Genomic DNA, 24,592 nt, shown 5'->3' with positions numbered 1-24,592 from the left:
ATCAACCTTCTCTCCCCTCCTTGCCATCAGTATTTTCTCTTTCGTTTCCTTCCCTTCCTCCCACCCCCCCCCCCCCAACACTCCCCAGCTTCCTAAGAAATTCAACTGCCTCTTCTAGCAGCACTTAGTTGGTGCTCCTTCTTTCTTCTATGCCTGTTTCCCTCTGTTATTGGAACTGCATGGGACCAGCAGGACTTGAGTCTGCATTTCAGCTGCAGAGGAGGAGCAGCAGATGAGCGCTGCTCTCTGACTCCCCCTTCTGGTGGGAGAAGATCCTGCAGGCCAGCTGTCGTAGGGGAAAGAGAAACTGTTGTGGCAGACCAGAACTACAGCTATGGCACACTACTGTGCCGTGGCACACTGGTTGGGAAATGCTGGAGGAATAGCCTGGTGGTTAAGAGCAGTGGGCCTCAAAGCAAGGAAACCAAGGTTCAAATCCCACTGCTACTCATTGTGACCTTGGGCAAGTCACTTCATCCTCCACTACCTCCTGGACAGACTTAGATTGTGAACCCACTTTGAAGTGGAATATAAACCAAATAAATAAATGACTGTACCCAGACTTTTTCTGGAATGCCCTTCCAGAGGAGGTGGTGAAGAAGAAAACAGTCAAAGAATTCAAAGGGGCATGGGATAAACACTGTGGATCCCTAAAGGCTAGAGGATGGAAAAGAGGTAAGCATGCAAGGGGATTAATTTGCTCGTATGGCGTTACTACCCTTAGCAGAAGGCATGGAGATTACTACTCTTAACCAATAAGCTTTGATGCTTTTAATGCAACTGCAGCATTGCTCCTCGCTTACGGGCCGATACAGTAAAAGTCCGGGGAGAGCGGGCGAGCGCACAGGCCACTCTCCTGTGCACGCGATTTAGTAAAAAGAGGCGCTAGGGACTGTGCCCGCGGTAAAAAGAGGCGCTAGGGACACTAGCGTGATTCTAGCGCCTCTCTTTTGACAGGAACGGCGGCTGTCAGCGAGTTTGACAGCCAACGCTCAATTTTACCGGCGTCGGTTCTCAAACCCGCTGACAGCCACGGGTTCGGAAAACGGCAAAATTGAGCGTCTGGTTTTCAAGCCGCAGGCCGATTTTTTTTTTTTTTTTTTTTTTTAATTTTTATTTTTTTAAATTTTTAATTATTTTTAACTTTTGGGACCTCCGACTTAATATCGCCATGATATTAAGTTGGAGGGTGTACAGAAAAGCAGTTTTTACTACTTTTCTTTGCACTTCCCCGGCGCCGGCAGAAATTAGCGCCTACCTTTGGGTAGGCGCTAATTTCTGAAAGTAAAATGTGCGGCTTGGCTGCACATTTTACTTACTGAATCGCACGGGAATAACTAATAGGGCCATCAACATGCATTTGCATGTTACAGGCGCTATTAGCTTCGGGGGGGGTTGGACGTGTGTTTTCGACGCGCTATTACCCCTTACTGAATAAGTGAGGGATAAGAGGAATTGGGTTCAGACAAGCAAGGGCCCCGACTTCCATGGTCTGTGATATATTACACGGACATAAGGGAAAAAGCACAGGACTTCTTCTACAGCCAAGTCCTAAAAGAAATGAAGAAAGCGTGCATGGGGGTAACCTGCTGGTGCATCGGTTACTACCCTTACCCAATAAGTCTTGTTACGTTTGATGCAAGTCCATCATTGCTCTCTGCTTCAATGGCAGGGGAAAAGGGGAATTGGATTCAGACAGCAACCAACAAGGGTCCCGACTTTTACAGTCTGCACAACTGATTAGCATGGGGTTACTACCCTTAACCAATAAGCCTGGATGCTTTTGCTGCAGCTCCAACTGCAACATCGCTCTCTGCTTCGAAGGGGATGGGGAGGGGATGAAAGGAACGAGGGATTTGAAGTCCGAGACAACCAACATGAGCCATGACTTTTTTACAGTCAGGGGTACTGATACGCAGACATTAAGGAAAAAACACGGGACTGCTTCTACGACCAAGTCCATGAGCAAAGCAGGTCAAGCAAAACTGACTGATACATGGGGGTAACCTGCATGGCGCGGCAGATACTACCCTGAGAAGCTTGCTGGGCAGACCGGCTGGACCATTGGTCCTTTTTTGCTGTCATTTCTGTGTTTCTAAGTATATGTGCTGTGCTCTGGTATGGCAGGTTTGCTACACGTGCTGAGTGATTTTTTTTTTTTTTTTTATCAGGTTTTGTATTTTACAATGCGCCTGGTAGTAGAGGGCGTTATGGCTCTTGCACCCAATTGCTCCCCCTCCATGCTTCACCTCTCCCAGTTACTCTTTCACTTGCATCCCTGCCCAGCATTCACTTTCCTGTGCTCCCTCTGTGCCGTGCTCCAACTCTCCTTGCCCCTTTCCTCCCTTCTCCCTGCCCATTTACCCAGACCCCCCCTCTTTCCCACCACTTTCTGCTCAACAGCCACCCACACACACACTCCCTCTCTCTTCCATCTCTTCCTGCCCAGCATCTCCAGTCTCCTTTCCCCCACCGGGTGATGAGAGCATCAGCAGGCCTGAGAAAGAGAAAGTTGGTTTCCCGATGGGCCCAGGAGTTGGCAATGTCTCACTCTGATCTGGGTGAAGGAGGAAACAGCCTCCTACTGGGCCAGAAAGAGGAGAAGGAAGCGAGAGGAGCCTCCTGTCGGACCCGATTAAAGGAGAAGTCACCCTACTCCCTCCAGCCTTTCCGCTGGCCCTGCGAGAACCTCCTGGGACCTCCCGACCACACTAGCATATCCCGATACACCTGGTGAGACCCCCGGCCACAGAGGATTAAAGCATCAGTGTGCTGAGTGGCTCACAGGGGTTTCTCTGTAGAAGGGATTGAGTCTCATGTGGCTGGTGGGATCGTTCCTCTGAAAGCATCTCTGAGCCATGAAGCTGGAAACAGAGTGTTTTTATTGCATCAATCCACCCATCGCTATATTAGGATATTAAACCTGTCAAATCTAATTCAGGAGCCCTGAGTCCTCAAACAGAGGAGGAGGAGGGCGTGCTGTGCATGTTAGAACTAAATTGGGAGTCCTGGGGCTCTGCGCTCTGGCGTGGAATAAAAATAGAAAATGGGGGTCACTCAGAAGCAGAAGAGAGAACTCGCCAACATCTGCTTGCGGGAACCTAAGGAGAAGAGAGAAAAATAGCCCAAATATGAAAAAAAAACCCCAAAAAAACAAGACCGAATTCTTACGGGAGATGTATTCTAGCATATAAAGGTTTAGAAACCGATAATGTCCTTGTTAAGTCGAGCAGCGTCTTCCAGAAAATGCCATACATAGTACTTGTATTAGTTCACTTAGAGACGTTCTCCTTTAGGATCACTGGGTCTGCAAACTATAAACACACATGTTGCTTTTCATGTAGGACAGGGTCTGGCTCTACACAAGCGTCTTCCGATATTAACAGCCACGAAATAAAAGAAATGCAGGATGGTGCAATGAGGGCCCACAAAGAAACCCCATAATTACCCGGCGACACTTAGCACTACCCCGGGTTTCCATTGGGCTTCAAGTACCTTCCTTGCAATTTACTCCTTTGGCTGTCCCCTAGCATCCGCTCCCTCTGCGCCCGATTAAAATCTGAATCTAGGGTCGCCTCATCAGGTGTTCTGCGCTACAAGCCTGGTTCCCACGCTGGCCAGGAAGAGTGTGAGCCCTGTGCGAACCATCAGACGTGGGGCCTGGCCTCAAACGAGATCACTGAATTAGTGAATGTATTCAGAAGAAAAGGGCTATTCCCCTGCCATTGTGACTAGTGGGCCATGGTCCGTGCAGTGTCAGCCAGGATGCACCGACTCACAAGGCTCTGGGCTGACTGCTGCTGCTGCTGCTGCTGCCGCCGCCACCCGCTATTTCCACCGCTGCCTTCCCATTTTGGGTGAGGGAGGGGCTGGGGAGGAGTGAAAGACTGCTATTTTGTTTTGGTCATCATGTGGGGGGGGGGGGGGTGGTCTTGTGAATTTTCCAGTGTTAAAAACGGAAGTTTTGGGAAGCACTGAACTTGGTCTTGGATCTGAAATGATGGTGTACAGCTGATTTGTATCACCGGGCAAGTAACAAAACGTTCCTTACAATCCCAAACTTGTGGCTGAACCTGTTCCTCCACCGTCAGCAGCATCCTTTCGAGTGAGCAGAGAAGGCAGTAGGTGGTGGTGGAAGGATTGTGCATTGTAACCTAATTGCCTGCGGCTGGCATGCCTGCCTTGCGGCTTTTTTCTGCAGAGCCAATGAGAAATGCTCTTGCCACATCAAATGCGGCACAGACCTGTCCAATGGAATTTTTTCTAACAGGTTTTCAGACTCGTCATAAAGGTGTGAGGCTCTGTGCTCTATCATGACGGGAGGATGTGGGAGAGCTTCCCGTTTTAGACCAGGGGTGAGCCATGCCAGTCCTGCAGAGCCACTAAGAAGCCTGCTTCTCAGGACGACCAGCAATCATATACAGCAAAACTGTGCTGGTTTTAATGCCAAATGTAAGCCATTTCTTAGTGCCACAGCAACGGTGGCAGGGACTTTCTGCTTTTTCACGGTCTATCCTGACCAGTTAAGATAGGCCTCATCTCTCTTTTTTTTACAAGCACCTCCTTTCTTAGCCAGGACTTGCTGTTCTGTAATATGCTAAGCATGGTATTACGGCTTCCGTGCTGCATAAAATCCCTCCCTCATCGTAGGGCAAAGCCTCATGCCCCGGTATTCTAGCCTTGCTTCTTCGTGCGCCTCTGACAGGCTTGCTTCCATGGCACACGTTTCATCCTGGTCTTCAGGGCAAAGCGCTGCTAAGATGAGGTTCCTAGTCCTGCAAACATGCTCCTCTGCTCCCTACAATGGCGTTGATTCATGTGAAGTAGAATTTTAGGGTCACGAGCATGGCGATGCTGCAGGAAGTGCTGCCAGATCTGTGTTTCATTTCGTTTGTGTTTGAGAACTGAATGAACACAGAGACAGATTATTCTCCTTCTTAAATAAGAAGGCGGCTGAGGCAAGATTGGCGCGAAACCGGGGGTTAAATTATGTGGTGTGTTTGATTTCTCCTTCCTTCCAGCAGAGACAGCTCCTTGGGGTAAGACTGCAGGTGCCTCCAAGACAGGTTTATGGTCCGTTGCTGGAGTAGCCAGTGAGAGACTACAGAAGGGGGTCCCTTCCCCAGAGGCTTCAGGGAAAGGAATTATTACGTTGCCTGGTTTATATGTACATTGAAGATATTTTCTTGTAAATAGAATCCACTTCGTTCTCCAGAAGGTTTTATGAAAAATGGATTTGGTGGGAAGGGGGACGTTTTCGACCTGTGTGCAACGCGGCGGACCTTTCCTTCAGGCTCTGAGAGTTTCTCTGTCTTAGAGGTTTTGCAGTCCGAGTCGGACCGGTCCTAGCTCTTGGCTCTTTGTGGCCCGATGCAGCGCAGCCTGATTGCCACATCTTCTAGCCATGCCAGTCTTGCTTGGTTTTTCCCCTCCAGACACTTTGGTTGTTTATCTCTCACTGTGACCTTTCCCATCGTCTCTATGCAACGCTGGAGGGGGAGGGGGTTAGGAAGACAAATGGAAAGTTTCTCTTATGAGCTTTTCATACAGCGTTTTTGTGCGTGTGTGTGTGTGTGTGTGTGTATATGCTCTCTGCTTCTGGAATAAAACAACTGCTTAATAAACTCCAAGCACACGAGTGCAGATTTAGCATGACTGGGGACCGTTACTGGTGTCGGCGCAAGGATGGCTTGCCTGTGGCTTAAGAAAGGGGATTTCCTCCTGCCAAAGGATGCAAACATTCTTGCTAATTTGGGCCCCTAAGGATAATTTAGGTTGCCGAAAGGAAGCCTTTTCCTAACTGCTGGAGGCAGCACGCTGAGAAAACAGTTTGGAAAAGAGGGGCTGGCTAGAAGAGAGCTCAGGGGGCTAGTTAGCCATCAGTCAGATGAGCAGATGTTAGTTGCCTAAGATTGTCCCCATTCTCCCGCATACACAAGTTACTGGCAGACAGGAAGTCATACACTGACTTTTAAGGCAGCTTTTGCCACCAACTGGTAATGTGAACACTACCAGAGACTCCGCGACTGCCCGCGGGAGTTAAATCTATAAACCTGCTAAACTCCGTAGATAGCTTCTAGTAGCTCTGGGCTGCTGAGGCTACCTGTTGTTTTATCATCAGGCATGGCCCTCCCCCCTGCGCTCCATGTTGACTGTGGTAACCTCCTGTCCGGGGGCATCCCTCTGCCTGAGTATGTTATATTGACCTGCTAGTCTTGTCACCGTAGCCACGTCTCGAGCTCCCTGACGGGGAAGGTGTGATAGAAATCAGTGATGATGGGCAGACCCCCAAAGCTCATCCTGTCTGCCCATTTTCCCTGTATACTGCTGTACCACAGCGCCACCTCAGTCTTTGGCTTTCTCTTCCCTTCACCGCTGCTAAGGATTTTCTGTGCTTGTCCCCTGCTGTCTTGAATTCCGTTTGGTTTTTGTTTTTTTGCCCCCCCCCCCCCCCCCCCCAATTTTTGTTTTAGTCATCAAGCACCCTTTCTGTGCAGACATCCTGGGGTACTGTGCCTGGAACAGTGGATCCAACCCCCAAACCACATGGAAATGATTGTATTGCGCTTCCAGGAAAGGCATGGGGGGGTAATCTGTGCGGAGTCGCAGTACAGCCCTGAACAAAATGCACCAGGGTGGTTACAGCTCAGAAGAGAAGATCCAGGGGTAACCTGCACAGAGCGGCAGTTACAGCCCTAACATTCTTGCTGGATGGGCCATTTCAGTCTTTTTCTGTCGTCATTTACTCCTGAGTCTATCCCCTTCCAACTTAATATCGCTTCAGTCAGTGTTTTCTGGTATGTGATATTGCCATTTAGGCTCTAATGCACCTTGCAGGCAGCTGGTTGCCACCAGTCAAGTAAGGTGAAGGGAACAGCTGGGGCCACCTACTTGTGTATATAGGGAGGCCTAGACAGCAGTACTTCTGGCCTAAGGTGATTGCCTACATGTTTGTGTGGCCCAGAAAACACTGAGCAATGCCTTACTTCATTTCTGGCCTCGATTTGTTTTCTCCTATTTTTTTCTCTTCTTCCTCCCTACCACCAGCTCTCTCCTTTTCTCCCTCATTCTCTTTCCTCTCCTCTTCCTCCCAGCCTCTGTGTGCTCCCTGTATCTCTGTTTGCCCGCTGTCCCCACAGTTGCTTTGTGCGCCACCCCATTTGCTCCGTCTTCCTCTCTCGTTTCCCCCCTCTCCCCCCACTTTACACTACCTAGCATGATACCGCTCTTGTGCTAAAGCACTAGCGGGCTGTAGGGGTCAGGAGGCAGGAAGGTCCTGTTGGTTGCTGTTGGGAGGAGACAGAAGCAGCAGTGGGCTTCCTGCTGAGACTGGTGTGTGTCAGTTTTGATGTATTTCTAACAGCCAGGGGTGAGCTGGCAACTGGAACTTTTGCATGTCTATATCTTCACTAGGGTATATATGTTGAGGTCCTGAAGTCTTGCCTCGTAAAGTTAATGGTGCAGACACAGCAATGATTTCGTGGCCCCCCTGACTTGTCTCTACTCTTTACCTTCCTGGAGATGTCCTCCAGAATTGAGCAGAACATCCATTCATAAAGAGGTATTACCATCGTCATTATTCTGCTTATTAGTCTCACGCTGTACACCCTAGCATTCTACTGCCTCGCCCCGCTTCCTTTTCACATTGGTGACCTTGATATCATAAATGATTTCTCTAGTCGTCAGGTCCTCACCCTATCATGTACAGCTCAGCTCCCCTGGCTTTATGAAGCATAATGACTCGCTTCTGAAAATCTTCACCCTGACCCCAGAAAATAGCAGAAGTGAATCACCTTCCATGGGGTTCCACATGATTTCACGCTGGGCATTGTTCAAGCAGTCACAAGTGATTTAAAACAGCTACAAATGCTAAATCGGTGCCGCTTGGCCAGCACCACCGATCCTATGCTTAGTTGCCGTGTGATGCTCGTTAGGTGGGGATCCCAAGCCCTGGGACAGCAGAGTCACAGCGCGTAGCACTGCACAGGATGCCTTCTCTCTCTTTATCTTGCTTGGTTTAGATCCTGATGTGTTTTAATATTGCTTTAGGGATGATTCTGTGTTGGTGGGAGGGGGAAAGAATGCTGCTCACCAGTTTTTGTAAGTGAAATTAGGTCTCTTCTACTGTGCCTGTTGCTCTCCTGTTAGCCGAACTTGGCTGCTCCTTCCAGCTGTGCAGGCTCCCAACAGTGTGGGCTTTGTCTGGGCTTCTTGCATTTCTTCTCTGTTCTCCAGCTGTTGTACTGGAAGTGCACATCATCACGTCGGTGAGGACATGCTTCTCGTCTCACTGAATTGTGAAGAGCATTTGTTCTAGGAATGATCTTTGTATTTCTTTCTCCTATCTCCTCTTTCCTCCTTTAATGGGGCCTTCTAGCACATGCCCACGCTGAATCCCTTTGGACTAAATCACGTTACTTGAACACCTATCTTCTGCAGTCTGGGGTCTCTGTTGCTAGCGCTGTTTGTGCACCCCCTCCATCTAATAGTTATGCCCCCTTGCTGACACTCGGGGCATGTTTCTGTTCTCTGCACCCCCCAATGCCCAGACCTGTGAGATCCCTCCCTTCTTCTCTCAGGTACGCGCTACCTTTTTCTGTTAAATAGCAAGGCCGTGCCCTGCTTCTAAAAGGGCTGTGTGGGAAGAGATGAGACCTGGGATTTGCTTTCACCAGAACAGCAAGGCCTTTCCCAGGATCTGGCCTCCCCTGGAATATAACCCTGGGTGGAAATCTCCGTCTCTCCAGGGACTCTGCATCCTGTCCTTCCCTCTCTGCGCTCTGCAGTACAGGCTTGGGATTCCTCTCACATCTTGCAATTCATGGAAACTCTGAGGCTTAGGGGGGAGGGAATGAGCAGTGGGCGTAGACGAGGATAAGTGGAAAGATGGAGCAGAGGCCTCCAGGCGACCAGGAGGAGGAGGGGTATTGAGACGTGTGCTCTCTTTCCTGATGGGGAGAAGGTCTGTGCAGAGACAAATGCCTTTAGGTGACAGGCAGCTAATAACACTAGCGCTGCATAAAGCTGGAGGGAAATTCACATGGTTTGTTCAGTTAATAAATGGATCAGGCCTTGGGGAGGGGGGATTTTGGCGAGGGAGATATGCTGGTAAGGGATGCTGCACAGGGTTGGTTATGTGTTAGGGCTGATTACTTTGTATTGATGCAGTATTCCATAATAAAGATATGTTGGAAAAAAATAAATGGATCAGAATAGACACGGAAATTTTGGCAAAGGAGGAGGAGGCAGTCAGGTGGCTACGAATATTAGTAAAAACAGTAGAAGGTTAAGCAGAGGATGCTTTCTTACACTGTGATTAGTGATTCTGTTATGCTGATAGTTTTACGGAGCCTGCTAATTAAGCTCTTTGTTTCAAAATCATTCCCAGTGCATTTTCATGTGCAGATTTTCAGAATGCATTCTGCTTTGGTGGATGCTAATATGACTGATTCTTCTCTTGGTTTCACTGAGCTTTGATCCAAACTAAAAGGTGACCACTAGCCATAGTGTTCTCTGTGACCTGATCAGATTAATTGCTGGCTTCTTGCATGATCATTTTTCTTTAATTTAACCAGGCAGTTTCCTCGTGCTCCTTTTGCGTTTTCATCTCCATGCCACTGGCCTCTGTGTCATGGGCCACCTTTTTGCTTCTTTTATTTTTCCCATATAGCCCATCCATTACAGTTAAGATTCTTGGCTAGGGGCCACCGACCCTTGCTCCTTCTGGAACCTGGTACATGTGCATACTGACCCTGGCCACTAGGTGTCGCTGGGGGATGGCTGGAACTCACCACCCCTTCCTACCCTTGCAGCATCTCTAGCCTTGTCCAGCCTGAGGGGTAGAAACTGGGCTCTGGAGTTGAACCCATAACACCTGCCATCAAGCTGACCCCTCTTGTAGTGAAGGAAGGTATTTAAAGTAAACAAGAGCCCAATCCTTTTGTCAAATATTTTGTCCTACAGGAAAATTAGCAGTAAGAATGTTAAGAAGCAGAGCCACACATTATTTGCCCTTTGTGATCCGCCTCGTGATTGCTTACATTTTGTGTGCTTGAGGCCCTCCTTGGTCCATGCGAGATATTGAAGGCATCACAAAGTGATGGCAGTACATGCTCAGAGGTTCTGAGAATAGTCCCGAACCTGGATGAGAAGGAGAGTGGCTTCCACACAAATGCATCTGTTCTGCCATATTTCTCAGTTTTATTCCTCATTAAGCTGATGCATTTCCTTGGTTTCCGTCTTCAGGCTACTTCTGCTGACTCTTCTGCCTGCAGGGATGTCATTTTGGAACAGATTGTGTAAGATAAGGTTAGAGCTAGATGCAGGGAAACATTATAAATGTGCTCTTTCAGAGGGAGTTCATGACTAGCTGCAGGCCTTGGCAGTGTGGCTGATTGCTGTTGTACCAGAGATCTATGTTTGGATGTTTTGTTTGTTGGCTTGGAAGGATCCAGGCATGCTGTAAAGTTGTTTAATATTCTTGGGATGGAGAAGGACTGGTAATTTGATGCTTTAGAGATAGCTGAAAGGGGGCCTTGCTGTTATTTCTGTCCAAGTACTCTGCCACCAAGAGCCCTCCTGTAGGTTCAGCACATTATTTATTTTTATTTAAAAACTTTTCTATACCGTTGCTAAGTTAAGTACCATCGCAACGGTTTACATGTAGGCACATATTTAATGAGGGTAAAGGCGTACTATAGTACATTCTAACAGGTGCCGTCAAAGATTCAGTTACAATATATCATTAGACATAGACATTTCGCGAAGTAATTCATGACCAGTTGTACCAAGGTACTTACACCGGTAGTTTTATCACACATAGTATTATAGTTATGTTTGTTGTGGTGTAGAGTTCATAGATTAATCTATTGTAAAGTTCTACTTACTGTGTGTCTGTGCCTTTCTGTTTTTTCCTGAATAATTTCTCTCTATTCTTTTGTCTCTTTGTAAAATGCTTGTTTACAAAGCCATGTTTTTAAACTTTTCTTGAATGTCTTTAGACCACTTTGTAGTCTGATCTCTGGAGGCATTGTGTTCCAGATTATGGGTCCTGCTAGTGATAGGGCTCTCTCTCAGTTGGGGTCAGCCTTGCTGTTTTAACTGATGGAATGGTTAGGAGTGCTTTATTTGCTGATCGGAGATTCCTGTGTGGCGTGTGTACCCGTAATGCTGTGTTTAGCCAATCTGATTTCTCATCATAAATTAGTTTGTGAATGATACATAGGGTTTTGTATTTAATTCTGTGTTCAATTGGAAAAGATGATGAAAAGTATTTGAAAACTGGCAGGTCTGGAAAGGATGGGTTGAGAGTAGTTGAGGAGGGGAAAGATTGAACTTGGGAACTGGTTGAAGATTGCTTTACTTACATAGAACATGACAGCAGATGAAGAACATATGGCCTATCTAGTCTGCCCATCCACATCTCCTGCTCAGCTTTACAGTCCCTTTCTCTCCTTCAGAGATCCTATGTGCTAGTCCCATGTTTTCTTGAATTCTTATACTGTCCTCATCTCCACTATTTCCACAGGGAGAGTTCCATGTGTCCACCAACTTTCTGTAAAGAAATAGTTCCTTAGATTACTCCTGAGTCTACCCCATTTTACCCTCATCCCAGGATCCCTCATTCCATTTATCTTTTGGAGCCATTTAAATGCCTCTATTATATCTCCCCTTTCCCTCTTCTCCTCCAGAGTATACATGTTTAGATCTTTCTGTCCTCATCTGTTTTATGATTAAGACTGTTGACCATTTTAGTTGCCCCTTGGACTACCAACTCCGGTTTATATCCTTTGGAAGGTGTACTTTCCAGAATTGTTGACAGTACTCCAAATGAGGTCTCACCAGAGACTTGTACAAAGGCAATATTGCCTCCATTTTCCTGCTTGCTTTTTATCTGCCTAAGCATCCAAGCTTCCTTCTGGCTTTTGTTGTTGCCTTGTTTACCTGTTTAGTCACCTTAAGGTCATTGGATACAATTGTTCCCAGATCCTGCTCTTTGTGTATAGAAGAACCTCATCCCTTTATACTGTATCATTCGCTTGAATTTTTATAACCTAAATGCATGACCTGGGTTTTGGGTTGTTTTTTTTGGCATTAAATTCTAGCTTCATTATAAACTGCAAAACTACCAAGGTGCCTTAAAGTGCTCACCCCTTTTCTACTCTTACTATAATACATCAATGAAACACCTTTTTCCTAAATTTGTCCAGCAGTCTGGGATCTTTCTCTGGTGGAGTATTGGAAAATATTCTTGTTTTCTTTGCTCTTTTTAATGCTGGCTCAAAGACAACTGATTGGTGAGGCAGTTGTACCACTTCAGGTCTTATTTCCTGGCTACTGAACCACAGGAAATACAATTATCCCACATTCTCGTCTGTAATTCTTGCAGGATTGAATGGATAGGAATGGTTACTGGCTCCACCAGTGTGTCCAAAATCTGGAGAAGGCAGAAGACTTCCATTCTTGGAACCTTATCCTTACAACATTGACTCCCAGCGCCTTACCCAACTTATCCAGAATCCTTGAATAAGAGAGGCAGGGATGAGTGTTCTGGAGGCTCAGATAGGGAATCAGAGGGTATTCCCTTCTTCTGATCTGGAGTGAAGGGAAACTGATCCAGGACTCCAATGATGATGCATGCAGCCGAGAAGGGGTCCTCAATAGCCTTGCAGGGGAGTATTCCTGGTGAACATCCTCCAATTGGCTGGACTCCACTACGATAGAATAGCAGGGATTCAAACCGCCTCATGGGGGTTCTGTTGGGATATGCCTTGGGTCAGGGCTGAATGGGAATTCTTGAAGGAGTGAATTCTGGTCACTGCATCTCAAAAAAGATATAGTTGCACTGGGGAAGCTACAGAAAAAGGCGACCAAAATGATAAAGGGGATAGAAAACTCCCTTATGAGGAAAAGCTAAAGAGATTAGAGCTGTTCAGCTTGGAGAAGAGACTGATGAAGGGGGATATGATAGAGGTCTACAAAATCATGAAAGGACTTGAACAGGTAAATGTGAATTGGTTACTTACTCTTTTGGTTAATAGAAGGGCTAGGGGGCATTCCATGAAGTTAAAAAGTAGCACATTTAACAGAGAAAACTGTTTCACTCAGCGCACAATTAAGCTCTGGAATTTGCTGCCAGAGGATGTGGTTAGGGAAGTTAGTGTAGCTGGGTTTAAAAAAAGTTTGGCTAAGTTCCTGGAGGAGAAGTGCATTAACTGCTATTAATCAGGGAATAGCCACCTCTATTACTGGCATTAGTAACATGGGATCTACTTAATGCTTGGGTGCTTTCCAGGTACTTGTAATCTCCAGTGTTGGAAACAGGATACTGGGCTTGATGGACCCTCAGTCTAACCCAGTATGGCAGTTTGAGTCCTTATCTGTTTGCTTTGACAGTAGGCTACTGGCAAGAGCCTACATCCAGTCCCCTCTTATATAGCAAGAATGAGAACATGAATGGGGGTGTGCCCTCTGTCTCCAGAAGCTGAGGAGAAGCAAAATCCAAAGTGTAATGGATTAGTTTAGCAGAACTCAAGAAAAGTGAATGATCAGGTAAGAACAATTTTACCTTCTTGGAGTGAATTCAAGTTTACCACTTCCCTTTGTTTCCTCCTAACTCAACCAGTTTCTAACCCAGTCATTCACTTTAGGGCCTATACCTAGGGGGCTGTTTATAAGTTGTCTATGCGTAATCATGACTAAAATTGAAGTACACTACACTTAGCACTCTTCCCAAGCCAACTCTCTGATCACTTAGTCAAATAAATTGATTAGATTCATTTGACATGCTCTACCTCTGGTAAAACTGTTGCCTTGGATCCTGTATTCCACCGGATTCTAGAAACTGCAATATTCTCTGTTTTATCAGCAATTCCATTAATTTACTCTCCACCAAGTTCAGACTAACTAGCCTATAGTTCCCAGCTTTCTCCTTACTTCCACTTTTGTAAAGAGGAACCATATCTGCCATATCCTGGAAGAGAGAAGAGGCAGGGGGGAGATATGATATAGACCTTCAGATCCCTGAAAGCTTTTAATGATACACAAACTTTGAACCTTTTCCATTGGAAAGGAAACAGTAGAACTAGGGGTCACGAAATGAAACTCCAGGGGGGATGACTCAAAAGCAATGTCTGGAAATATTTCTTCAAAGAAAGGATGGTGGATGCCTGGAACGCCCTTCTGGAGGAGAAGGTGAACACAACATCAGTCAAAGAATTCAAAGGAGCATGGGATGAACATCATGGATCCCTAAAGGCTGAAGGACGGAAATTAAGAAAAGGGTTCACAGGGGTAACCTGCATGGAGCGGCAGTTACTACCATGTGAAACTTACTGGGAAAGATGGATGGACCATTTTGTCTTTCTGCCATCAATACTATGTTACTGTGTTACTATCTCCAGTTCTGTGGAGCCACTTCTGACTCTTCAGCATGGAAAAGGTCAAATAGTGGAGCTTCTGAAACTTCCCTAATACCCTTGGATATATCCTACCTTTCCCCATTACTTTTTTCTCCTCTTAGTTTTGCTAGCTCCTCACAGTCTTCTGAAAATTGAGGTTTATTTCATTTTCATTCCTGTCTGGGTTTAGTTTTTTGCTTTTCTGTTCCAAGCTCTTCCTCAATGAACACTGAACAGAAATTTGTTAGGCAATTCTACTTTCTCCTCATCATGCTGTGTATATTTCTCCCTCTTCACCTTTAACTCTTTCAGTCCTACTTTTGCACTTTGTCCTGTTACTAACATATAAAAAAAGTCTTTTCCCCCTTTTTACAGAATTAGTGCAAACTGAAGAAGAAATACCTTTCTCCTGACCACTTTTCTAGCATTTCTCCAGATATTGTTGTCTGTCTTCCTGTTTCTGTGATCTGAATATAAGGGATGCCATACTGGGTCAGATTGAGGGTCCATCAAGCCCAGCATCCTGTTTCCAACAGTGGCCAATCCAGGTCACAAGTACCTGGCAGGATCCTAAGGGGTAGATAGATGCCAAGCTGCTTATCCTAAGAATAAGCAGTGGATTTCTGCAACTCTCCCTTAATAACTGTTAATGAACTTTTCCTCCAGGAACTTTCCAAACCTTTTTTAAACACACCTATAGTAATAGCTTTCACCACATCCTCTGGCAACACATTGAGAGCTTAATTATGCGTTGAGTAAACAAATATTTTCTCTTATTAGTTTTAAATGTATCACCTAGTAACTTCATTGTGTGTCCCTGGTCTTTGTACTTATTTGAAGTAATTTAATAATTTTGAATAATTTTGTCTCATCTGTAAATTTGATCATCTCGCTTGTTCTCATTTCCAGGTCATTTTTAAATATATTAAAAAGCAGTGGTCCCAGAACAAATCCCTGGGGCATTCCATTATTCACCTTTTTCCATTTACCATTTAGCCCTACTCCCTGTTTTCTTTTAACCAGTTTTCTTTTAACCTACAATAGGACACTACCCCCTATTCCATGACTTTTTAATATCCTAAGAAGTCTCTTGAGAGGGACTTTATCAGATGCTTTCTGGAAATCCAGATATACTATATAAACTGGCTTACGACTGCATTAACACCCTAATCAAAACACACCACTCTCAACGCAACACCAGATCAACAAACAAAGCTCGACTAGAGATCCGATCAGTAACCACAGCCAAACTTACTACAACCAGGAAAAGAGCATTCTCAATAGCAGGTCCACATCTATGGAACACCCTACCAATCTACCTAAGACTTGAAAGCAACACCTCATCATTCAAGAAACTACTCAAAACGTGGCTCTTCAAACAAGCCTACAAGGATAGGCTAAACTAGGGATAGTCTAAACCAACCATCGCACAGCACATACCATAACCCCCCCTCCTCACTAATCAAACTCCCTCAACTTTACCCATCAATTTATCCTATAACTCCATCTTATGCCTCCTTTCCTACAATGTCTCAAATCGCCACTTTTGACATGCGAGAACAACTATTTCCCATTCATAGTAACGGTTTTTCCTTTGTTAACCAATTGTTCTTTATAATGTTAACACTTGTTACAGTTGTCTTTTATTCTTAATGCATACTGTTATCACAGTTGTCTTCTGATCCTCATGTATAATGTTGTTTCAAATGTAAACCGGAGTGAAGGCCAACACCAATACTTTGGTATATAAAAACCCACAAAACAAACAAAACAAACAAACTTTTATCCATGTTAGTTTATGCTCTCAAAAAATGTAACAAATTTGTGAGGCAAGAATTCTCTTGGCTAAATCCATGTTGGCTTTGTCCTATTAAACTATGCATATCTATATGTTCAGCAATTTTGTTCTTTGTGATGGTTTCTACCATTTTGCCTGGCACAGACGTTGCTCGCTGGTCTGTAGTTTCCTAGATAACCCCTTCATCCCTTTTTAAAAATTGGCGTTACATTAGCAACCCTCCAGTCTTCAGGTACCATAGATGATGATATTAATAGTTTTTGCATATTTCCAATAGCAGGTCCTCAATTTCATTTCTCAGGCACTCTGGGATGTATACCATCTGGTCCAGTTGATTGACAAACTAAAGAATAGCAAATTTGCCCTAGTACATCATAAGAACATAAGAAATTGCCATGCTGGGTCAGACCAAGGGTCCATCAAGCTGAGCATCCTGTTTCCAACAGAGGCCAAAACCAGGCCACTCATCTTCCAGGTTTACTGAAATTTGTTTCATTTCCTCTGAATCAACATCTTTTGAATATTATTTTTGGCATGAGTATATCTCTTACATCTTCCTCAGTGAATACTGAAGCAAAAAATTCATTTAGTCTCTTTACTATGGCTTTGTCATCCCTAAGTGCCCCTTTTACCCTTTGATCATCATTTCTGCTCACCTGGAATACAGATCTCATGTAAGCTTTTCTACCGATCCCACTGATAGCCAGCACAGTGCAAAAAATGCTCAAGGGGGCCCGCCTGATGATATTTGTACCAACATGATCCAGATAAGTGTGATTCTCATACCTAGTACAACTATATGTGAGACTCCTGATCTCTCTAGGAGCCAACCTAGCATTGTTGACTCAAAAACAGGTTGTCTGTGTCATCCAAACTTCCTCTTCTCAACTTCACAGCCTGGTTGTTGAGTGCTTGCTGTTAGCATCGCTTCCTTATCCAAGGAAGTTGACCATACACTAGTATGTGCTAGAAAGCCCTCAACTGAGAGGGATTACTGCTTTAAATGAAAATCATTCTTGTCCTGGTGTCAACAAAACTCCCTAGACCCATTTGCATACAAGCCTTGAAAGCTGCTTCAGCGTTTGTTCTGTATTTCCTCTTCAGGACTCGGTACCTCAACAATCAGGGTGCACCTCAGTGCCCTAGTGGCCAGAGAAAGGCAGAAGAGTCTGTGAACTTCAGTCTTTGGTGCATTGCTCTCCATATATGCAGTTTTTCCACAATAGGGGTGGTATTTGGAACTCTCCCTAAGTTTCTTTCAAAAGTGATCTCGCTTTTTCATATGAATCAAGCTATTGTGTTACCCACATTTGTTCCAAGGCCACACTCCTATGAAAGCTCTTCATAAGTCGGGTTGTAAAATAGTCTTGGCTTACTACTGAAAGAGGATGCTGCCACATTGTCAAGCCTAACAACTATTCATCTCTTGTGTTCCTAACTGTATGGGTACAGCAGTGGCCAAACATAAGTTGTCTAATTGGCTAGCTGACTGTATCAAGCACTGTTATGCTCTAGACTCAGATTATAGACTCAGTTAAAGCTCATCAAGTGAGAGCCATGGTTGCATCAGTGGCTCATCTGTGAGCCATGCCTGTTGAAGACATTTGCAAAGCTGTGATTTGGTCATCAGTGTACATCTTCACATCCCATTACTGTCTGGACAATCCATTAAGAAGTGACTGTAAATTTGGATAAGTGGTTTTGCATAGCTTGTTCACTCCATAGTCTAATGCTTCTCAACCCAGTCCTTGGGGCACATCTAAACAATCCACAGTGAATGTGTATGAGAGAGCTTTGTATGCACTTGAATGCAAATCAGTTTCATGTATATTTATTGTGGATCTTCTGACTGGTTTGGTGTGCCCCAAGGACTGGGCTGATAAATTCTGCCATAGTCTATTGTCCACAGTGCGGTGCGTGTTGCTTTTTCTTTCAATAAGTGCTCTGTTACAACCCTCAGCTTGAGATTCCCCATGTATCTTGGCTAATTCAGCCCTATTTGACAATAGAGAAAGCAATGACTGTAGACTGTGCTCTCCATAGATATTAGGATGAATTAGCCATGCTAAATACACACCTGCCTCCCTGGAAAATCAACTGAGGGGCTCACAAGGCTATGCGTGCTCAGGAGCTCCTGCACATGCTCAGTAGAGCAAAATCTCTGAGCTAAGAGAACAGGGTCCATTTGGTGTTGTCATATGACGTCACCCACGTGTCATGACTAATGAATTCTGCTGTCTACGGAGAATACCATTTATAGTAAGCAAACTTCCTGTTTGTCCATGTCCAGTGGTTTACTGACAGTGAAGGGGTATTGTGTTTAGATGTTGGATTGATATCAAGTGTATTGTACCATGTCTCAAGGTTGCTTTGTTTCTTATTCAAAGGTGGAAAAGTTGTTTGTTTCTTGGGATGGTTTGCTGTGTTAAGCAATATTTTTTGCTTGGAAACGAAACCCAAATTCAGGTTCAAACTTGGAAGGAAGTGTAGCTTAAGAGTTAAAATCCCTCAGCTATGAATCAGGAGAACTTCTAGGATGCCATTTCTTATCCCTTTATTAGTGACTAACACTGTTTGTGGACAAGTCACCTTTCTCCCTATGCCTCAGGTCACCCAGCTGTATTTGGGTAATAACGTTGTTCCTTTGCCAACTTCTATGCTGTCTTGGACTGCTGGGTTTTCTACACCAGAGATGGAGATAATTGAGATGTTCTATGTGGTTGTAAAGTGTGTTGAATGTCTATTGAGATATAAAATTATGTATATCTCTCTCTTATTTTTTTCTGAATCCTCTCATTTGTTGCAGTATAGATGTATTCTGATTTTGGTGATCTTTAATCTCTTTTCAGGGTTTTGCATCCAGTTTGTGGGTTGGTCCAGAGAGCAACAGCAGGTGCAGGGTTGGCAGGATAGCGCAATGGTAGGGTTACTGAGTTGTGAATCTGACCTGCTTTGATTTCTCTCTCCACCCCTCATTGTATGACCTTGTGTAATCCACTTCACCTACCTGTATCCAAAAATAGACTGAGCTATCTTAGGCAGGAGTATTGCAGTCACATGAATTATTAGAGCTAACTTCACAGCTGTACCTATATGATTAATGCTTGTTGTTGTCTAGTCTGGAGAGCTGTGGCAGCTTTTTTCATCCAGCCTAGGATGCCACTATCCCTTGTTTCCATGACTTTTTGTATGTGGATTTTTTGGTTTTGCTCTGACTTTGCCTCACCACTCAGCCAAATATTTCTGGTTCTCTGTCTCCCCTGCCCTGTTTTCCACTCTGGATCTTCTCACTCTGTCTGCCCTTCCTCTATTGAATCTTTTTTGCTTCCCAACAAACCTCAGCTGCCGGTTTCTGAAGCAGTCAAGTTGAACTTACACTAGTGATGGGAGTCACAGTCTGTGACACATTCTGAGCGGCTGTTTATTCACCTCTTCTACATCACTCTGTTACTTATTCATTGTTCAAACTTCCTCTTTCCTCAGCCGAGCTGGAGCATTGAGGTCCATATTCAAAAGCCATTGAGACGGTTAACTCAAAAGTTATCCATCTAAATGGCAAATGGGGCATATTCAGCCACTTATCCGGCTAAATTAAGACGTTATCCGGTTATAATTTAGATGGTTAAAGGGGCATTCCAGGAAGGGCTGAGATATCTGGCTACCTTAGCCGAATATCTGGTAAATCCAGCTAGGTTAGCCGGATAAATTTAGTGCTTCAAAGTAGGTCTAAAGTTATCCAGCCTTTTGTGTTTGGATAAGTTTACATATAACTGACTATATTCAAAAGGGGGAAACAAAGATTGCAGGCCTACAGGCCCTATTGGGCCTAGCCTGCCATCCTCTCTTCAAATTGGCCACAAGTTAATTTATAAAAAATTATAGGGCGGAGTTGGTGCCTCACCCCCCCCCCCCCCTCCATCCCTACCCCCGCTCCTGAGTCCTGTTGTTTTGTTTTTTTTTTTTATCTGAATCTTTCCAGGGTCCCCTAGCCCTCACCACAGCCCTATTCTTTCCACACCCGCTGTACCTTGAATTAAAGTATTGATCGGCCCATATTGCGGCAGCATCCTACTGCGATCCGGGCCCAGCACTTCTGCCTTTACCTAGCAACACCAAGGTAGAAGCACTGGGCCTGGATCGCAGTAGGATGCTGCCGCAATCCGGACTGCAGATTCAAGGTACAGGGAGGTGGGAGGGATAGGGTTGGGGTCGTGGGTAAGGGGAGCCCTGGAGAGATTCATATATTTAAAAAAAAAACCCAAAAAAACTGGGACCCAGGAACATGGATGAGGCACTGACCGTGGCCCTATAAATTTTTACAAATTAACTTGCAGCCAATTAGAGGAGAGGGTGGCAGGCTTGGCCAGCAGCGCCAAGCTTTTTGGAGCTCACAGGGAAGGGAGGAGGAATCTGCTTAGGGCCTATAGACCCTCAATCTCTTTTTTTTTTTTTTTTTATTTAACCAGCTATATTCTTTTGAATAGAGCTGGTTATGTGTTAAGTTATCCAGCCAACTGTAGCCGAATAACTTTATACATAATCGATCATATTCTAAAGACTTTCTGGTTATGTTTAAAGTTATCTGGCTACCATTAATTGGGGATATTCAGTGGGACGTTTATGCCACTGAATTTCCAGGACAACTTCTCTGGCTAATTTAGCCACATAACTTCTCCACTACTACTGAATGGTGGACTCATTCTCTCTCTTTTTTTATTTTTTTTTAATGTCTCACGCAGGCTTGCATTGATGAGAATTTTGACATGGTGCAGTTTCTGGTGGAGAATGGAGCCTACGTAAACCAGCCGGACAACGAGGGCTGGACACCCCTCCACGCAGCCGCTTCCTGTGGATTCGTGGAAATTGCAGAGTGAGTAATGGGGTTTGTTCTTGGGTTCTAGTTTCATCTCATGACTGTAAGCAAGCAGCTAAAATGTTCAATCAGAATCCCAATGGGCTTTGGGTGGGATTGAGAAACAGTAAAAGGTTTCAAGCAGAAGATAATTGGAAAGCAAAAACATAGAAAGATGTCCATCTGTAAGCACAACACAAGATGGAACTAGAAGAAGACGTTAATGGCGGGGAGGGGGGTGGTGTCTGGCCAGGAAAACACCCATTGCTGGGGAGGGAGCTGTGGTAAATGTGGTGAGAAATGTCTTTTCCTGGAGAGTGTTGAGCTAGGAATAAGACTTTTATTCACCTTTTTTGAGCGCTGGGGCTCCTGATAACTTACAGACTTGGGAAGTTAATGTAACTCATGGTACTTGTCATATGAAAAAGAAAATCCAATGTGCAGAATCTTAAAAAGAATGGGTAAAGGACAAAGCAAATTCCTTTTGTGACTTTTTTTTTTTTTTGCCCCTGCTTCCTGGGCAGGTATCTGATCAAACATGGAGCAAAGATTGCAGCTGTTAACAGTGAGGGAGAGCTCCCCCTTGATGTGGCACACGAGAATGCAATGGAGAAACTGTTGAAAGCAGAGATCAAGAAACAAGGTACGAGGGGAGGATCCAAGCAGCAGAATGCGTCCCGGTAGATGACCTGTGTGTTTCAGAGCAAGACAATATTTATATGATGATCTGTGACAGGAGAGGAATGAGTATGTGATACTGAAAGTAAGGGTCCGCAGTGATTGGACTGTTTGAGATCACGTGATCAAAAATATACTCGTCAGGCTCTGTCTTCAGTACACTTAAGTTATTGACTGTGTGTGTAGCGGTGGGAGAGAGTCCATTAGTGATAAACTGTTCGTCTATCGTATGTTGTAGCGTTTCCCCAAATATCGTTTTTGGGTTTTTTTAATGTTTTCTCTCCTTTCTAAAACTTAAAAAAATAAATAAATAGCTTTTGAAGACTGAAAACAGGAAAGTCTTCAGCTTAGGAGAATGATGGAGGTGACTTATAGGGAAAAAATGTTTAGTAGACGAAAAGGGGATATTTTAATTGAATGCTGGCATGTGAAAAGTTAGGTTCACAGGTTATGACTGGGAACTCTGCTAAATGCTTGAGATTTTTCCAGACATTGGGTAAAGCCTTAAAGCTGAATTTTTAAAAGCTGCATACGTAAAAATCAGCATGTACGCATGTAAATAGCATATACCTGCGCATATGCTATTTGGTCTGGGAGTAAATCTACATTTGTGTAAAAAAAAAAAAGGGGGTGTCTAGGGACATTCCCAGGCAGGACCAGCAAGTTGCTATTTTATAAGAGATTTATGCGTGTAGATTTTGCAGCTTATGTGCATATATTTCCACCTGCTTGTTTGTGAATGACCTGATTTTATAAAACCTTGTTGATTGTTTGCAGTCAATATTAGTCTGCTGTGTTGGAGACGTGGAAATATTTCTAATGCCAGTGGTGAAGCTTTGGTATGATACTGTAGCAGGTCATTTCACAAATGGATTTAAAGAACTTTGAAGATGTTCTGGATATTAGTTCAATGCCTGTGGTGGAACTTTGTCAAGTTATTTTTGAATCCTTTGTGGCTCTGTCAGTGGTTGTTTTGAAGTTTTTGTGGACATTGTTTTTTTCATTGCTTTTTGATGGATATTTTTTGTGTTTGAATTTTTTTGTTATTGTGTGTGGTGGTGACTTTCCATGTTGTCTTGTAGTATATTGTATAATTTGGTACTTCTGTATGGGACCTCATTACTCTAGTTTTTGATGGTTTTAATGTTTTATGTTTATTATTTGTTGTTTAACATGTATATTAGTGATGGTGAATGAATGTATAATATTTGATCTTTGGTTAATTTTGCTTTAAGTTCTTTCTTATTTTGTTATGCTGTGATGCTTTAATGAAAGTGACTTGTGTATTTATTTTGAATACTGAGGTATAGCTTTTTTCTTTTTGATATGTAAAACACTATGTATGACCTGATTAGACTATTCTTTAGGTCAGTTGCCTCTGGAGCGGCAGCCAGGATTCCTCTAGCTGAGGAATTGGGCAGCGGATTCAGCAATCTGCCCCTGCAAGTTTCCCTTTAGAGGGGAATTACTACTCAGAGAGTATTTAGAGTAGTAGTGAAGGATTTGAGGGAGTCTGAACCTTGAAGGCTCCGGGAGGATTGAACACAATCAGGCATATATGGGGGCTCAGACGCCAACATCTCAAGTATCTTTCTATGCAAGGGCAAGTCGACTTAGCAGGCATCCCCGCACAAGGTGCAGTTTAAGACCCATTCCTTTCGAGGGGCCAAGGGGAGAGAGCTACCTGCAGTCGCAGGAAGCAGTTACCCTTCACAGTGATATCCAGCGGATCCCTCCAGTGATAGTATTGGTAGGCAGACGCCTGTCATGGTATTACTCAGGGTAGACCCGGATTACTATGGACCCAGTGGGTCTTGGACATAATATTAAGGTGGCATGCACTGGAGTTCATCTCCGTGGGGCCAAATACCTTTATGATCTCCGCATGTAAGTCTTAAATCGTAAAGGAGGCGGTAAGGGCTATCCTTCTGACATTACGGGATCTAGAAGCCATAGTCCTGGACCCACCCTAAGAAAAACCAGTACATTTTAGTCCTTTCCTGGACCTACAGTGGGGTCACAGAGTGTTTAAGGATACCCCATTTCAGAATGGGGACTCTCCACTCTGTCTTGGCAGCAGTAAGAAAAGGAGAGTTTCAGTCTATGTTGGATCTGGCGGAAGCCTATCTCTATATACCTAGCTTTCTTCGTTTTTGTGTCCTAAGCGAACACTTCTTCTAGTTCCAGGCTGTTCTCTTTAGGCTTTCGATTGCCCCGAAAACCTTTTAGCACGGTCATGGCAGTTGTGGCAGCAGCTCTGCACAAGAGATAATAAATCCTTATCTAGACAGCGCATCAGTGCAAAGGCGGTTTAGGACATCCGGCAGGCATCAGTTACGGTAGTCCAGCTCCTAAAAAGGCTAGGTTGGTTGGTAAACTATGTAAAGAACAACCTAGAGCTCTCTCAGTCCTTCTTAAGTACTCTCTTCAGCACAGCAGAAAGAAGAGTGACCCTGTCCCCCAAGAGAGTCCCCAAAATAATAGAGTAAGTAAGAGCATTCCACATCCTAGGGTCGCCCATAGTGCGGGATTATCTTCAGCTTTTGGGATCAGTGAGAGCTGCCGTAGACTTAGTACCATGAGCCAGAGCACATAGGTGCCTGTTACAGCAGACGCTGCTGACATGCTGGTTGCCTACCTCTCAGATCTACGAGTTTCCCCCATTGCAGAAGAGTCTGGAATGGTGGCTGAACCCCTCCATCCTTGTGAAAGAGGTAAATCTAGAGCCGTCTGACCGGGTCGTCCTAACTACAGATGTCGGCATGTTCGAGTGGGGAGCATATTGCCAGGGCCAGCTGGCTCAGTAGAGTTGGCTGGATGGGGAAGCCTTGTAGCCGATAAACAGATTAGAGATGAGGGCCATCA

General features: G+C 44.6%; 1 protein-coding gene across 4 annotated transcripts in view; it reads left to right on the top strand.

Annotated features, from left to right (window-relative positions):
* LOC115079057 (protein phosphatase 1 regulatory subunit 12A-like) overlaps positions 1 to 24,592 on the top strand; it is a 120,863-nt gene that overhangs the window by 5,357 nt on the left and 90,914 nt on the right. For all 4 annotated transcript variants that reach the window (XM_029582061.1, XM_029582063.1, XM_029582060.1 and 1 more), the window contains exons 2-3: positions 20,937 to 21,067; positions 21,574 to 21,692. In XM_029582061.1, the coding sequence (XP_029437921.1) occupies positions 20,937 to 21,067; positions 21,574 to 21,692 (250 nt within the window). The remainder of the gene's footprint in view (positions 1 to 20,936; positions 21,068 to 21,573; positions 21,693 to 24,592) is intronic.

Source organism: Rhinatrema bivittatum, chromosome 17, assembly GCF_901001135.1.
Source record: "Rhinatrema bivittatum chromosome 17, aRhiBiv1.1, whole genome shotgun sequence".
Classification (NCBI taxonomy): Eukaryota; Metazoa; Chordata; class Amphibia; order Gymnophiona; family Rhinatrematidae; genus Rhinatrema; species Rhinatrema bivittatum.
Note: the sequence above shows the minus strand (reverse complement) of the source record. Positions and strands in the feature narration are given on the sequence as shown.